General features: G+C 54.7%; 1 protein-coding gene across 1 annotated transcript in view; it reads left to right on the top strand.

Annotated features, from left to right (window-relative positions):
• Positions 1-9,218: 9,218 nt before the first annotated feature.
• Positions 9,219-16,864, top strand: part of KIAA0930 (KIAA0930 ortholog) — a 47,976-nt gene continuing 40,330 nt past the window's right edge. Inside the window, exon 1 of the mRNA XM_010368149.2 lies at positions 9,219-9,613. Coding sequence (XP_010366451.2) covers positions 9,403-9,613 — 211 coding nt within the window. The 5' untranslated portion in view covers positions 9,219-9,402. The remainder of the gene's footprint in view (positions 9,614-16,864) is intronic.

Genomic DNA, 16,864 nt, shown 5'->3' with positions numbered 1-16,864 from the left:
TCTCGGCTCACTGCAAGCTCCGCCTCCCGGGTTTACGCCATTCTCCTGCCTCAGCCTCCCGAGTAGCTGGGACTACAGGCGCCTGCCTCGTCGCCCGGCTAGTTTTTTGTATTTTTTAGTAGAGATGGGGGTTTCACCATGTAGACCAGGATGGTCTCGATCTCCTGACCTCGTGATCCACCCGTCTCGGCCTCCCAAAGTGCTGGGATTACAGGCTTGAGCCACCGCACCCGGCCTCCTTCTTTCTTTTTATTTATTTATTTTTTGGACGGAATCTCACTCTGTCGCCCAGGCTGGAGTGCAATGGTGCCATCTTGGCTCAGTGCAACCTCTGCCTTCCAGGTTCAGGCGATTCCTGTGCTTCAGCCTCCCAAGCAGCTGGGATTACAGGCGCCCACCACCACACCTGGATAATTTTTGTATTTTTAGTAGTGACAGGGTTTCACCATGTTGGCTAGTCTGGTCTTGAACCCCTGACCTCAGGTGATCTGCTCCCCCTCAGCCTCCCAAAGAGCTGGGATTCCAGGCGTGAGTCACTGCACCCGGCCTAATTTTTCTTCTTTCATCAACAGTTACCTTCCATGTGTAGGCCCCATGTGGGCTGGAGGACAGAGCCATTTCCAGGCACTTGTTGGCCTGAGTCACTCTAGCTTTTAGAGGCTCAGCCTGTATCATCTCCAACATGAATGCACCCTTATCAACATGTTTCCCCTAAAAATTTCTGAAAAGATTTCTATAATTTTGCCTTTGAATTTTCTTGGCTACGTGGCTCTGCCTTTGCTAATCTTGGAGAAGATACATAACCCCTCTATGCCTCGGTTTCCTCGTGCATAAAACAGGAATAATGATGGCTCTTAAGTCATAGAATCCAGTGTGTTGACATATGTAAATTCATATAACACCACGCCCAGCAGACGTAAGTCCTGAATACATGTTTGCCAAATAAACTAAAATACCAGTAACTTTCAGTCTCTGATTTCTCATTGACCATCTGGCACTCTCAGAATTCTTGCTACATGAGAAAATCTAACCCACAAAGAGTTTTCAAATGTGGTAAGACTTTTATAAACACCAAATCGAAAAGATGACATAACCTTCCATCTTCTAGGTATTTAATGAAACGTCTATTAATTTTAATTTTGCCGTTTTACTTTTGCATTTTACAGTAGTACATAATGTTAATTATTAACACAATGTTCATCGCCCCTCAAAATTCTGTGAGCTGCAGCCCTATGAGTCTAACCAATAACACAGCGTCAGCAGGGGCAGAGGGCACACAGATGCCTCCAAGGGTGCTGATTCTGAGATGACCAAATAGAGACAGTAACCAGATCTATTGCCCAGTCCCACCTGGCTCTGCACACCAAAGCTGTGGGGGTGGGGAGGATGCGACAGACCTCTGTTAGCAGAAGTCAAAAGGTTCTGTCCAGAGAGAGGTGGGTCGGGTTCACCTGGATCACAGCCATGACCAGGCAGGAGGCAGAGAGTGCCAAGGCTTGTATGTTCATGGACAAGGGGAACAGCTTCTGAGTTGGAGCCTCAGGGGGCAGGAAAAGGGAAACAGGCTCTCCAGCTCTCCCTGCCCTGGCCCACCCTACCCGTTCTCGCATGATGTCAGGGCTGGAAAGGCCCAAGGGGACATCTAGTTTAGCCTCCTTCTCATTGACAGATGGAGGATCGAGGGCTCTAGAGCAGAAGGGATCTGCCTGCCTCAGGCTGTGCTGGTCTCAGGTGCCCCGATGATCCAGTTTCTCTCCCTGTGACATCCCTGCCCTGGAGCACCCTGCATCTCCACTCCACCTCCCAGCAATGAAGCTGTCCTGTGTTGCATGACATAGGCTTTCTCCCTTCAAAACAGTATTCCAGGGCTGGGTGCGGTGGCTCACGCCTGTAATTAATCCCAGCACTTTGGGAGAAGGAGGCAGATGTATCACTTGAGGTCAGGAGTTCGAGACCAGCCAGGCCAACATGTTGAAATCCCGTCTCTACTAAAAACACACAAAAAATTAGCCGAGTGGGGTGGCACACATCTGTAATCCCAGCTACTTGGGAGGCTGAGACAGGAGAATCACTTGAACCCGGGAGGCGGAGGTTGCAGCGAGCCAAGATTGCACTATTGCCCTCCAGCCTGGGCAACAAGAGTGAAACTCTGTTTCAAAAAACAAAACAGAACAAAAGAAAAGAAAAAACCCACAGCATTTCAGGGCTGGGCCCCTGTAATCAATCCCAGCACTTTGGAAGATAGACAGATTGCTTGAGGTCAGGAGTTCGAGACCAGCCTGGGTAAAATGGCAGAACCTGATCTCTACAAAAATACAAAAAAAAATTAGCCAGGCACGTGCTCCCAGCTACTTGGTAGGCTGAGGCAGGGGGACAACCTGAGCTGGGGAGGTGGAGGCTGTGGTGAGCTGTGATCACACCATTGCACTCCAACTTGGGTGACACAGTAAGACCCTGTCAAAACAACAATAACAACAACTTAGCATTCCATAGTCTGCTCTCCAGTGGACCTTCCCACCTTAAACCAGAAAAAGGATGAGTTAATACCGGAGTGTGCACTGATATCTCTGCCTTCATGGCTACAGGAGGGTTGGAATCCTGGCTCAGTTCTGATTTGTTGTGTGATTTATTTTATTTTATTTTTTAGACACCCATTTGAAGTGCAGTGGTGTGATTTCGGCTCACTGCAGCCTCTGCCTCCTGGGTTCAAGTGTTTCTTCTGTCTCAGCCTCCTGAGTAACTGGGATTACAGGTGTGCACCACCACACCCAGCTAAATTTTGTATTTCTAGTAGAGATGGAGTTTTGTTTCTTTTCTTCTCTTTTCTTTTCTTTTCTCTTCTCTTCTTTTTTTTTTTTTTTTTTGAGACGGAGTCTTGCTCTGTCGCCCAGGCTGGAGTGCAGTGGCCGGATCTCAGCTCACTGCAAGCTCCGCCTCCCGGGTTTATGCCATTCTCCTGCCTCAGCCTCCCGAGTAGCTGGGACTACAGGCGCCCACCACCTCGCCCGGCTAGTTTTTTTTTTGTATTCTTTAGTAGAGACGGGGTTTCACCGTATTAGCCAGGGTGGTCTCGATCTCCTGACCTCGTGATCCGCCCGTCTCGGCCTCCCAAAGTGCTGGGATTACAGGCTTGAGCCACCGCACCCGGCCTCTTCTCTTCTTTTTTTCTTTTTTCTTTTCTTTCCTTTTTTTGAGATGGAGTGTCACTCTGTTGCCCAGGCTGGTGCGATGGCATGATCTCAGCTCGCTGCAACCTCCATCTCCTGGGCTTCAGCGATTCTCCTCCCTCAGCCTCCCAAGTAGCTGGGATTACAGGTGCCCACTACCATGTTTGACTAACATTTTTGTATTTTTAGTAGAGACGGCATTTCGTCGTGTTGGCCAGGCTGGTCTCGAACTCCTGACCTCAGGTGATCCACCCGCCTCGGCCTCCCAAAGTGCTAGGATTACAGGCATGAGCCACCGCGTCCAGCCCAGAGACGGGGTTTCACCATGCTGGTCAGGCTGGTCTTGAATCCCTGACCTCAGGTGATCCGCCTGCCTCAGACTCCAAGTGCTGGAATTACAGGCATGTGCCACCACGCCCCGGCCTGCTGTGTGATTTTGAGCATGACTCAACCTCTCTGGGTTTTGCGTGCCTCCCCTAACACATGAAGAAAAAACACTGGCTGCCTTCCGGGGCTCAGGGGTTCTAGTTGTCCACATCCATGAAGCTCTGGGCACACAGCAGGGCCTCAGGAAATATTAGTATGTATCTCCCGGCCCCCAATCCCATCAGGTGCTTCCCTTTCAAAGTGTCTTCTGAATCTTTTATTCTCTTTTTTTTTTTTTTTTTGAGACGGAGTCTTGCTCTGTCGCCCGGGCTGGAGTGCAGTGGCCGGATCTCCGCTCACTGCAAGCTCCGCCTCCCGGGTTCATGCCATTCTCCTGCCTCAGCCTCCCGAGTAGCTGGGACTACAGGCGCCCGCCACCTCACCCGGCTAGCTTTTTGTATTTTTTTTTTAGTAGAGACGGGGTTTCACCGTGTTAGGCAGGATGGTCTCGATCTCCTGACCTCGTGATCCGCCAGTCTCGGCCTCCCAAAGTGCTGGGATTACAGGCTTGAGCCACCGCGCCCGGCCGAATCTTTTATTCTCACCAAGGTGTCATGCCTAATAATAATTTTTTTTTTTTTTTTTCTGAGACGGAGTCTCGTTCTGTCGCCCAGGCTGGAGTGCAGTGGTGCGATCTCAGCTCACTGCAAGCTCCGCCTCCCGGGTTCACGCCATTCTCCTGCCTCAGCCTCCCGAGTAGCTGGGACTACAGGCGCCCGCCACCTCGCCCGGCTAGTTTTTCTGTATTTTTTTAGTAGAGACGGGGTTTCACCATGTTAGCCAGGATGGTCTCAATCTCCTGACCTCGTGATCCACCCATCTCGGCCTCCCAAAGTGCTGGGATTACAGGCTTGAGCCACCGCGCCCGGCCGCCTAATAATAATTTTAAGGCTACTCCCTCCAGGGGAATTTTAGCAGGGATCTGTTAAAAAAAAAAAAAAAAAAAAAAAAAAAAAAAGCGGAGTGCTCATGGTAGAAATTCTGACAACAGCTGAGAATGAGAAAATATTTTGTGTGGAGTTAGGTTAGGTGGGGGTGTTGGGGTAGTGCAACGGTGCAGAAGGGAGGAAGGGAGGCAACTGAACCTTTTCAAGTGGTGCCTCTATCTTTGCAGCAGGTGAGAAAAGGCCCGTGTTGGAGGGACTGCTGCAGTCTAGGCCTGGGGATGGCTGGATTTCACGTTTTCCAGATGAGAAGCAGGGATTATCAGCAAAGGAGAACCGTAAGTCACGGGGAACAGTCTGGCCGGAAGCTGCCGACACACATACTCACAGGACCACGGCAAGTATGTTAAGATTTCCAGGGGTGGATGGGAGAGCCCTGGAACCTGGCCCTCGGAACACGAGCTCATGGACCTGAGATTGGAGCTGGGTATACCTAACGTGACCGGGAATTGGTCACGTTAGGTATAACTTAGATGAACAACTGGAGTTTAATAACAGTCTTGCAGAACGTTAAGGCCAGGAGCAATCTCAGAGATCAGCCAGTCCCACCACCTCCTATACAGACCATGACGTGAACTGAGGCCTGGACAGAAGACAGTGGTGGCCAGGGCCTCGAAGCTGAATTGGCAAGTCTCTGGCCCTGTCAGTTACTTAAAACATAGGAGAAGAGTTCTAAAGAAGCTTTTGTGGCAGAGCACGGTGGCTCACACTTGTAATCCCCAGCACTTTGGGAGACTCAGGCAGGCATATCGCTTGAGGCTAGGAGTTAAAGACCAGCCTCAACATGGTGAAACCCCATCTTTCAACTTGGTGAAATCCCATCTCCACTAAAAATACAAAAATTAGCCTGACGTCATGGTGGGGCACCTGTAATCCCAGCTACTCAGGAGGCTGAGGCAGGAGACTCGCTTGAGCCTGGGAGGTGGAGGTTGCAGTAAGCTGAAAATGCATCACTGCACTCCAGCCTGGGTGACAGAGCAAGACTCTAAAAAAAAAAAAAAAAAAAAAAAAGCTTTTGTTCTTAACACTGTCTGGCTCTTTGAAAAAGATCAGCCCCAAGCATTTGGAGATAAAAAAGGTGTGCTATCGGACACTGCTGTTACAATAGTGTAGAGGAATGGCATTAGGCAAACCCCAGGCAGGAACACTGAAAAATGAAGCAACTGACCTATTAAAGCCATTGAATTGTGGTTATTTTTTCTTTCTGCTAACCTTTGCTTGATTGTTGTTATAACTGTTTGCAAAATAACCCTCGGGGATAGAAGTGCTCAGGTGGAGAGCTGGCACAATGCCCCTCACCTCAGGTTTGCCCACGTATTGGTATCGCTGCTGTAATAGTTACCACAATGGTATTGCCTTAACACACCTCCAGTTCTGCAGATTAGAAGTCCAACTGGGGTCTCGCTGAGCCAAAGTCAAAGTGCAGGCAGGGCTGTGTTGTGTCTGGAGGCATCTATAGGAGAATCTGTTTCCTTGCCTCTTCCAGCTTCCAGAAGTTGCCTGCACGCCTTGTCTTATGGTCCCTTCCTCCCTCTTCAGTGACAGCAACGTTGCATTTACCTGACCGTTCTTGTGTTGTCACATCTCTTTTTGACCACAGCCGGGAAATGCTCCCCGATTTTGAGAATATTTTTTTCTTTTTTTTTTGAGACGGAGTTTTGCTCTTGTTGCCCAGGCTGGAGTGCAATGGCGCGATCTCGGCTCACCACAACCTCTGCCCCCTGGGTTCAAGCGATTCTCCTGCCTCAGCCTCCCAAGTAGCATTACAGTCATGCACCACCATGCCCAGCTAATTTTGTATTTTTTTTAGTAGAGATGGGGTTTCTCTATGTTGGTCAGGCTAGTCCCAAACTCCCAACCTCAGGTGATCCACCCGCCTTGGCCTCCCAAAGTGCTGGGATTACAGGCATAAGCCACCATGCCTGGCCTTTTAAGAATTTACGTGATAAGGCCGGGCGCGGTGGCTCAAGCCTGTAATCCCAGCACTTTGGGAGGCCGAGGTAGGTGAATCACTTGAGGTCAGGAGTTCGAAACCAGCCTGGCCAACATGGTGAAACCCCCTCTCTACCAAAGTACAAAAAATAGCCAGGTGTGGTGGTGTGCACTGCTAGTCCCAGCTACTCAGGAGGCTGAGGTGGGAGGATGGCTTGAGCTGGGGAGGTGGAGGTTGCAGTGATACGAAATTAGCCGAGTGTGGTGGCACATGCCTGTAATCCCAGCTACTTGGGAGGCTGAGGCAAGAGAATCCCTTGAACCCAGGAGGTGGAGGTTGTGGTGAGCCGAGATCGCACCATTGTACACCAGCCTAGGCAACAAGAGCCAAACTCTGTCTCAAAAAATTTTTTTAGTGTGTGTATAGGTAATACCTAGAGTATTATTGAAACACAGAGGAAAGAGCCCAAGCAATGTTTATGCATTCAACAGATGTTTTTCTGGCACCAGTCTTGGGCTGGGTGCCAGGGAAGTGGGATGAATTGGTTCAATGCTGGTCATATGACACAGAATCCATGGAGGCAACTGTGTGCAGGAGGGTGGCGTGAAGCAAATAAGAACCCAATGCATTGGCCAAGCATAACCAGGCAATGTGGGCCCCAAAGGCAACTATAGTTGTGGAGCAGAAAGGATTTCAGGCCAAGGGAACACTGTGGGCAAAGGCATGGCAGTGGGAACAGGCAGGGGGTGCTGTGGGGTTTGGGGAGACAAAGAGGGATGTGACTGTTGGACTTGACAGCCTTGGAGGGCGCGCTCATGCTGTCTGATCCACCATCCCCAGTTCTCACATCCACCAGCCCAAACCCCAGCTCTCCATACGCAGAACCAGAGGCCTCAGCCCTCATGCCAGTGTCCTCATTTTACAGACGGGGATGCAGGCCCACTGGAGAAAAGAAATACACCCGAGGCTGGTCACGTACTTCATTCATTCCCTTACTGCTCACCTTTCTACAGAGCCCTCCTGGACCTGGCACTGGGGACACAGAGGGGTCAGACGTGGCTCTGCTCTAAAGAGTTCAGGGACCAGTGGCACAAAACTGGGGCAGAGGCCTGAAGCAGGATCCAGATCCCATTTCCCTTCCGGGGCTCTGCCCAACACCACGGCTCCTTCCTGCCATGCCTCCCAGGAAGACCCCTGTGTCCCCATCAGACCTCTCTGTCATTCTTCTTTTGTGCAGCCTACATTTTTTTTTCTTCCTTCCTTCCTTCCTTTTTTTTTTTTTTTTTTTTTGAGACAGGGTCTTGCTCTGTCTCCCAGCCTAGAGTGCAGTGGCAGGATCTTGGTTCACTGCAGCCTCCACCTCCTGGGTTCGAGCAATTCTCCTGCCTCAGCCTCCAGAGTAGCTGGGATTACAGATGTGTGCCACCACGTCCAGCTAATTGTTGTATTTTTGGTAAAGATGGGGTTTCACCATTTTAGCCAGGCTGTTCTGGAGCTCCTGACCTCAGGCAGTTGGCCTACCTCGGCCTCCCATAGTGCTGGGATTACAGGCATGAGCCACTGTGCCCTGTCTGCAGCCTGTATTTATTTATTGGGTGTCTCATGTGTGCCAGGCAATGTCCTGGGTACTGGGATTACAGCCGTGTAGTAGTTAGACCCCTCCCTCAGTGGAGAAGACAATAAGCAGAACCCACAGGTATCCAATGTGTCGGGAGGAGGCAAGTGTCACTTTGTGAAGGAGAAACAGACTAAGGGAAGAGAGAGGGAGGGAAGGCGGTCAGGGGAGGTTCTTTGAGGAGGTGACACTCTGGCCGCAAAGGAAATGAGGAAGCAAGTTACACATGAATGGGGAGAAGAGGACTCCAGACAGAGGGAAGGGGGGCCTTGATGGGTCTGGGGGTCTGCACAGAGGCTGTGAATGCAGGGAGTGGCGTAGATTTAGCTTTGGGGATACCTGGAAATCAATGCTGGTCTCTCCATCTCCCCTGTTCTTGGAAATGGACCACCAGGCATGAGGTTTGGGGAGGCCACTGGCTGCTTCTCCAGGGTCTTCCTGTATCAGTCACAACCAGCACACGGAGGGATGCTGGCCAGACCTGGCTTCATCAGGATGACACACCCAGCTAACCTCATACCTCCCACTTCATCAACACTCCCCCATGTTGGGGAGGCAAGGCAGGGAAAGGTCCCCCATGGTGCAGCTGAGGAAGTGGAGGCGCAACACTGCACTGTGCCAGGTGCAGAGGAAGGGGGCTGGAAGGGCTTTGCCACGGTGTCCCCCAGGAGACCACCTTCTGGGGGCAAGTGACCTCTTGAGGGGTTCTGCGGAAGAAGTTCCCAGCAGAAACCAGGTAGGAAGTTCCCAGAAGTCAGCAGAGGGGACTTGGTGGAGGTGGCAACGCACAGGGCGGGTGACAAAGTACACATCCAGTGGGGCAGCAGCTGGGGAGGGGAGAGGAGCCCTGAAGGGGCGGTGGGAGGGGCTCAGAGGCGTGATCGTGCTGGCGGAGCGTTTAGGACCGTGTGTGGAGACGGGACCCCGCGAGCGGTTTGAAGGAGGGAGTCGCGGGCATCCGAAGATCGGCGGAGACCGGCCGTTGGAAGTGGGCGGGGCCGGGGAGCCGGGGGTGGGTCCGTGCCGTTCAGAGGCGGGGAGGGAGGGGACAGGGGCGGGGCCGGGGCGGGGCCGAGGCGGGGCCAGGTCCGGGCCGGGCCGGGGCGGGGCCAGCGGAGCCGGGGGCGCGCGGGCGGCGGCGGCGCGGAGGTTCGCTAGCCGGTTGCTGGGCTTGGCGAGTGGCGGCGGCGACGGCGACGCGCACAGAGGCGGATTGTGGCTTCCCTGGTGCTCGTGGCGGGTTGCGCCGAGGCGGGGGCGGCGGGGCGCGCCGGGGGCCCCTGCGGGCGCGGCGCAGGCGATGAACCGAGGCCCGGCATGGCCTCCGCGCGGCCGCCGGGCCGGGCCTGCGCCTCGGCGTCCGCGCCCGCGGGGCTCCGGGCCGGGCCGCCCGCCCTCCCCGCCGCCGCCGCCGCCCCCGAGCCTGCGGGCGGCGCCGAGGCCGAGGAGCGCTCGCTGCAGCACATGCTGCGTGCCATAGCGGAGGAGCGCGGCCGCCTTAGCCTGCGCCGCGAGGTCTGCGGCCTCGGTGAGTGGGGCCCGGGGGCGAGGTCGGGCCGGGGCCGGGGGAGGTGAGCGTCTCCGGGGCCGCCTCTGCGCGTCCGTGTCTCTGTGCGCCCCGCGCGTCTCTGTCTCTGAGCGGGTGTCGTGGTCTCTGGGTCTGCCCAGGTGCACTGTCTTCCTCCATGCGCCCCCCGCCCTGCGTTTGGCTCTGTCTCTGCTTTCTGTCGGACCAGCGCCCCGCACCCCTGTGCCCGGGTCTCATTCGGCGATTCCCCGTGTCAGTCCGTCCGGGTGTCTGTCTCATCTCCCTCCTTCCTCTTCGTGCCTCTGCGGGTCTTCTTCCTTCTCCAGGAAGCCGGCCCCGGGCCTTCAGCACGGCGGCAGGGAGTGTGGGCGTGGGATCTGGGTACACCCTTAAGCCCAGCGCTGCAGGGCCGGGCCCTCGTGGGCTCTGGGTGGACCTCCCTGCGAACGTGCCCTGGCCACTGTCTCCTGCTTCCCAAAGCCTTTGTCTTTCCGCACCCGCCGGCCCCTCTCATCCCTTAGCTGTATCCAGGGACCTGTTGGGCAGTGGCCCCCGAACCCGCCCGCTTGGCTGAGGGGCAAGGCCTGCCGCCTTTCGGTGTGATTCTGGGCTTAAGTCACGGATCTGCTGGGGGGCGTGGGGTGGGGGTGCCTCGTATTGTTTGGAAGGGCCTGGGACTGCAGGTGTGGGTGGGGTCTCCCAGCCAGTGAGGTAATCCATTACTGATAGATCGTGCCCAGACTCAAGCCCAGGAGAAGCCCCCTCTTTTGTCGTCTCAGGTTCGTCATTTTCTCCATGGAAAAGACCCCTCCCTCCTCCGTGCTGGGAATGACTTCATACCACATTGTCAGCCACCCCCCACCCCACCCCCAGGCTAGGCTGGGGATTTCTGAGGGGGTGACAGCACTGCTGAGTAGGGAATGTCAGCCTTCCAGATTCACCCCGTGGCCCCTTCATTCACCGTTGGGGAAACTGAGCCCCAGAGAACAAATGCATCCCCCTAAGGTCACACAGCCGCAGGGACATGGCAGTCCCAGGCATTCAGGGCCCCTCAGCAGGCCACACCCTGGAGGCTGGAGTGGGGAGAGGAAGTAAATTTGAATCCCTTTTGTAGGAGACAGGCTCAGCATGAGAGGCTTCCCAGTGAGCAAGCCCCAGCCTAGCCTGCCTAGGGGGAACTTTCCTTATGGAGGGGTGGGGTGGGGGGTGCTTATGAAGTGAAACGGACAAGAAGAACTTCAATGGTTGACAAGGTTTCAATGGTTTCTTTCTGAAAGGTGTCAAGATTTACTTATGAGCAGAAATTGGAGCATGCTCATTAATTAATTCTGCAAACATTCATTGAGCACCTACTGTGTGCCACCCTGGCAGGCCCACCTGTCACCTGGCACCGAATTTCTGAGCTGGGATGCGTCTGAGGGACCATCTGCTGCAGGCCACTTGGCCCTGTTTGCTCAGCAGCTGCAAGCAGTCCCTCCCCACTCCCCTGCCCACACACACCTACTGTCCTCTGACCACCTTTACTTGTGAGCACCTTCTCTCCTCTTAGACAACCCCTCCCCCAAGGAGGCTGCAGGGCCATTCCCAGAACAGTGAACGGTGAAAATGGCACCTAGCATTTACTGGGCGCTTACTATGTGCCGGGTGCTTTACTCATGCTGCAGATGTAATCCTGACACAATGTTGACTTTGCCAGGGAGCAGTATTATCTCCATATCAGCGATGAAGAGTCTGAGGGCTCCTCTCCCGGCCTCCAGGCCTCCAGCACGTGTGAGGTCTCCCTTCTTCCCCTGCTGCTGAACTCAGTTCCTGCAGGGTTCTGAAGCACTGCACTTTACACCTGCTGTTTTCTCTGCGGGGAAAGCCGCCCCTACTCATGTGCCCCACAAACATCTCTAGGTTTTCCTTTAAGTCTCAGCTCCAATGCTGCCTCTCCGGGAACCCTTTCCAACTCCCAGGTGCACAGTCCTGTGCTGCCTGTGTTCTTTGTGCCAGGCACGTGTTTGTCGGGACAATCAGGACGACCGTGGCCTTGTCATGGTCTGTGTGCTGTCTCCCCAGTTAGCATGTGAGGCCCTCAAAGGCATTACCCAGTCTGATTCGCCTTGGTGCCCAGCATGGGGCACATACGGAGCAGGTGCCCAGTAAACACATAGTGAACAAGTGAGAAAATTATCTGGACTGGCAGATGAAGGGCGTGGAGGGCCACAGAGATGGGAATCTTAACTTCTTAGAAGGGCTCATTTTTGGCTGGGTGCGGTGGCTCACGCCTGTAATCCCAACACTTTGGGAGGCCGAGGAGGGCGGATCACGACGTCAGGAGTTCGAGACTAGACTAGCTAACATGGTGAAACCCCGTCTCTACTAAAAATACAGAAAAAAAAAAATCAGCCTGGCATGGTGGCGGGCACCTATAGTCCCAGCTATTCAGGAGGCTGAGGCAGGAGAATGGCGTGAACCCAGGAGGGGAGGTTGCAGTGAGCCGAGATCGAGCCACTGCACTCCAGCCTGGGAGACAGACTCTGTCTCAAAAAAAAAAAAAAAAAAAAAAAAAAAGGCGTATTTTTCAGATGAGAGATTTGATGTTCAGTGAGGGATGAGCTTACTAGGAACTTGATGCCCAGAGTGGAGCAGAGCGCACCTCTCACCTCTCAGGTGTGAGTCCTGAGAGGAGCCAGAACACCAGCCCCGGAGCACTTCTGTGTCCTCGGAATCATCGACACGCGCAAGTTGTGGGGGTAGGGTTGGGTTTGATCATCTCCACTTCACGTCTGTGGGAGCCCGTTAGATTTATGAATGAATTTAAATCTCCCAGGTTTTTGTTGTTGTTTAGCGAAAGCTTGGGTTGTTCAGAACCCTGCGGTGTCCTCTGAGGGTGTGTTGAAGGTGTCAGGGGCGCCTCAGGTGGAGACGCTAGGCTTTGGTTGAGTGGTTGTCATTCTCAGTCAGTGTCTATGAGATGGGGCAAAGCTCCTGGCCCTCGCTACTCAGGGATCATCGCTCAGCTCTCGTGATGGAAGGCACCTTGTAGATTCACACCTGGCTTTCGAGGCTTGTCTGTGGCAGCCTCTGCAGTAGAAGGGAGCTTGAGTACTTGCTGTGTACTGAGAGGGGGCAGGAGTGTTGGGCCCTGATCCCTGCCTTGTGGGAGGGCACAGTCCATGGGGGAGACAGCCAGGAGCACAGGTCACTGTTAGCTGAAGTACAAACCCTGCTGGAAGCAGCCGGGGCTGCGGCTGCCCGGAGCAAGATTTTGGTGTTGCATCCACAGGACAGTGCTCGTGACTCCAGGTCACAGATAAGCCAGGTGATTCAGGACCCAGGTGTGCGATGCAGACGTTTGGACTGAAGGGGGACAAACCCTGCCACTTCCTCCTGGGCCCTGGACCTCCACCCAAGCACGCAGGCCCCCTTTCAACAGGGGCAGCCCACCCGACAGTTGGTCAGGCGATGTGGACGCAACCTGGGCCCAAGACCTGGTGTGAGTCCTGAGCGGTGCCGTGAGCAGGTGGGGCCCACATCTGACTGCTTGTCTCTGCGCCCTGCCTCAGCTGAGCATTTTTGGAGCAATTTGTGTCTGGCATTTGGGGCTAACCCCCTTTTAGGTGGCCTGGGGGATTCTCCCTGTGTCTGGAGTGCTGCAGAGAAGGGGCGTTTTACGTTCATTCTTTCCTTTTGTCTTTGGAGTAATCCCATGGGATTACTCCAAAGTTTATTCTTCTGATGAGGGAACACAGGTTGCAGGGAAGTAATGTGCCCCCAGCTGCAAGGCTAGAAAGTGGCCGAATCTTGCTGAGCCCAAGCTCTTAATTGCTTGACCCTGCGCAGAGGTGAGGCCCACCTAGACCTGTCCTCAGGGTGCTGAGGGTCTGGTGTTTCAGGTTGTGTGGCAGCCTGGCTACAGTGGATGGAGGCAGGGCCCCAGTGGAGCTGTGAGCTCTTAGCCAGAGGCCACAGAGAATGGAACCACCAGCATGGCCCGTGGGAGGGGTTTGTGGACAGCACAGTCTTCAAGCAGGGCTGAGGCTGGGTGGGCTTGTGTGGATGGAGGAGCAGAAGCTCACTTGGCTCTAAGCGGGGCTGTGGAAGTCGAGGCTGGAGTACTCCCTGGCTGAGAACTTGGTATTTCCCAGCTCTGGCCTCGGAGAGCCCTGCAGGTGTGATTTGTGGAGCGGCTGCACGGGAGGGGCCACCAGTGCAGCGGATGCTGCGTGCCTGCTGCGAGCCAATGCCTGACACCTGCCGCGAGCCAATGCCTGACACCTGCCGCGTTTCCTTCAGTCCCGCTCCCGGAGAGGTGGGTTCTGTCTTGACCTCATTTTGCAGGTGAGGAAGCTGAGCTTCAGAACAGGGAGGGATGCACCCACAGCCACGTAGCTGGCAGGTGGCAGGGCTGCCATTCCAGCTGAGGCCCATCATATGCAAATAGCCATCCCAGAAGGGTTCGTGGAATGGGCCCGAGGAGTGAGGGAGACAGCCTTGCCTCTATGCTGAACACCTGCGTGTGCTAGGCCTGCGAGTGGGGAAGAGCACTGTGCACCCTTCACCTCCCCCAACCCCCATCACTTTGCTAGGCCAGGTGTAGCTGGGCATAAGTGATGGGGGCCGGGGGGCCTTTAGTGGGAGGTGCTGCTGGAAAGGAAGACTGTGAGCCCTGGCTAAGCACTCCAGTCCTCAGTGTCCTCATCTGTAGACTGGAGACCACAAACTCTCTAGGGACTTGGGGATTGTATGAGAGAAGTGACTGAGTAGATGAGACGTGGCACGTACAGGCTCAGCACAAACCCCTGGCGTGGAGTCGGGTGCAGTCCAGGCTGCTGTTGTCATCCAGGATACAAAGCACCTGGCCCAGTGCCTGCACGTGGAATTAGGGTTGTATTTGCACCCTGACGCTCAGGCTGCTTTGAGTCAATGCGGAAGGTCTCCCTGGGCTCCTTGGGGCCCTCCAAACCCCAGGCAGTCAGAGCTGGTTGTGGGCCAGCACAGTGGGGAGGAAGTGTGGCCGTGTGGCATGGCAGCAGAGCGTCTTTCGGTTCCTGGGCCTATTTTAAGAGTTGTGGGTTCCGGCCTCTACCCGTTCCTGGGGCTGGAGCAGCCCGGGAGGCCCTCTCCTGAGGCTGAGACTGTGTCCTTTCGGGGGAAACCTGAGGACGCTGCACCTCACACTTTAAAGAGGCCGAGGATCACAGCTGCGCGGACGTCTCTGGAGTGGCCGTGTGGGCACCACTGGCCTGGGTGAGAATGCTGTGCCACCCTGCTCTGGGTGACAATGCCGTGCTGCGCTGCTCTGGGACCTAGGGAGTCATTTTCGCCTCTGGCTTCCAGCCTTCTGCAGAGAACTTCCACGGCATGAGCTGTTCCCTCACTGTCCTGGGTCTCCTTGCCTCCTCCATCGAGCTGGGGAGGCTCGTATCAGCCACACCACTAGGCTGCTGTAAAGAAGCCCTGAGCTAGGAGACTTGTTAAACATCCTCAGATTTCCCAAATTTTTTTCTAATTAAAAAAGTTACATGCATGTTACAGAAACTGGAAAATAAAAGAGGAAACAATTATTCCTATTTCCAGTGACCCAGAGACACACTATTAACTTTGCAAAGTCCTGCCCGCTGGTCTTTCCGGAGGTTTTTAAAAGAGTACTTGATCCTCTCCATACAGGTTTCTTAATCACGCTTTTTCATTTAAAGTTCCTAAAACATTTCCCCTGTTGTTCTGACTCAACATTAAATGACTGATCGGGAGTTGGGTGGGCACGCCATGGTTTACTTAATTGGTCTCATGTGGTTGGAAACATAGCTGGGATCCAGTTTTCACTGTTATAACTTGCAGCAAAGCTTTTTCTACGTGCAAAGGTGTCTGTATTTGGATTATGTCTCTAAGCTGGCAACCTGGGAGGCCATTTCTTGGAGGCTGCTGTCTGACCCCCAAGGGCAGGGGCAGGACCATAGGTGGTAGATAGGTGTTTACAGGGCTTAAGGAGAACCCTTTTAGATAGCTTGTGTGGACTAGGAAGGAAGGTGAGCCGCAGAAGGTAGTGATGGGCATCTCTGCCGAGGGCATGCAAGGAGCTGAGAAAGGATCCAGCCTCAGACTAGACTTTGGGCCCATGCCTTGACAGTCTGTGATCCTCCAACCTCGTCTTCTCCCCCGAGAGCTCTCCCCCTGACGTTTCAGGCTTGTCTTCCCAGAGCAGGAAGCAGGGGCGCCCTCTTCCCCATCGGAGGACTGTGAGGCCTGGGAGCTGAGCCCTGAGCACGGGCCGGGCCAGTTCCCCAACTGCACTCACACACACACTGACCTTCCATTCCTGGTCACCCCTCACTCCGGGCTGCCCCAGCTTGCTGGGGCCTCGGAGATAACAGAGACGTTTGCCCCTCAGGGTCAGTACACGTGCCGGCTTGTGCCACGGCCCCCGGGTCTCAGAATGCAACCAGCCTCTCCCTGTCACTGCTACAGACAGGAGCTCTGCAAGCCCCAGTCCAGGCTCTCCCCGCTGGGGGTTCTGTGTGGCTGGGGAAACCCTGGTGCATAGCAGCAGCCCCAGCCCCGCTCTTCTGTCCTCTGGAGGTCCTTGTCCCTCTGGGCCTCTGATCCTTCCTGCACGCAGTGCTGGGCTAGGCAGGGCCAAGCGGGATTTGTAAACAATACGTCATCTAATCTCATAACCCCCGTCAGGTGGGAGTTAGCCCATGTCTTAAAGGGAAGAAGCGGAGGCTCAGAGGGTTGGGTAGACCTTCCCTCAGTCATTCCCAGCAGCTTGGGTCTGGTGCACTCAGCTTCCTAAGATGGCAGAGCTCGCTGCCCATCACCCAAACCCTGCTGTCCTGTCCACCCTCCCAGCGTCCTGAGAGTAGTCACCAGGTCCCCTGGTAAGTCAGAATCCGGTGAAGGTCCTGCCACCCAGGTGGGCACCAGGGCTGTTCTACAGCTGACTTTGAAGTATGTTTTGACTGGATGTGATTTCCCAGACGTCCCAGGTGATGTCTGCCTCTGGGCTCTTATGGCTGCGGCTCCTGTGCTGAGGGGACCTTTCCCATCCAGGCCTACCGACCCCTCGGAAGTGGGGCTGCATGCTCTGCGTGGCCTGTGCTGGGGAACTCGACCCAGCACCTGTGCTTACTTGTTCCACTTGAACCTCAGCCTCCACTCCTTGGAACACCCCGCCTGCCTCAGTCTGCCCACTCTGTACCACACCATGTCCAGAGCACAGAACCCTGGGGAACTTTAAAACAAAATGCCCACTCCTTCCCCCGA

Source organism: Rhinopithecus roxellana, chromosome 13, assembly GCF_007565055.1.
Source record: "Rhinopithecus roxellana isolate Shanxi Qingling chromosome 13, ASM756505v1, whole genome shotgun sequence".
NCBI classification, from domain to species: Eukaryota; Metazoa; Chordata; class Mammalia; order Primates; family Cercopithecidae; genus Rhinopithecus; species Rhinopithecus roxellana.
Note: the sequence above shows the minus strand (reverse complement) of the source record. Positions and strands in the feature narration are given on the sequence as shown.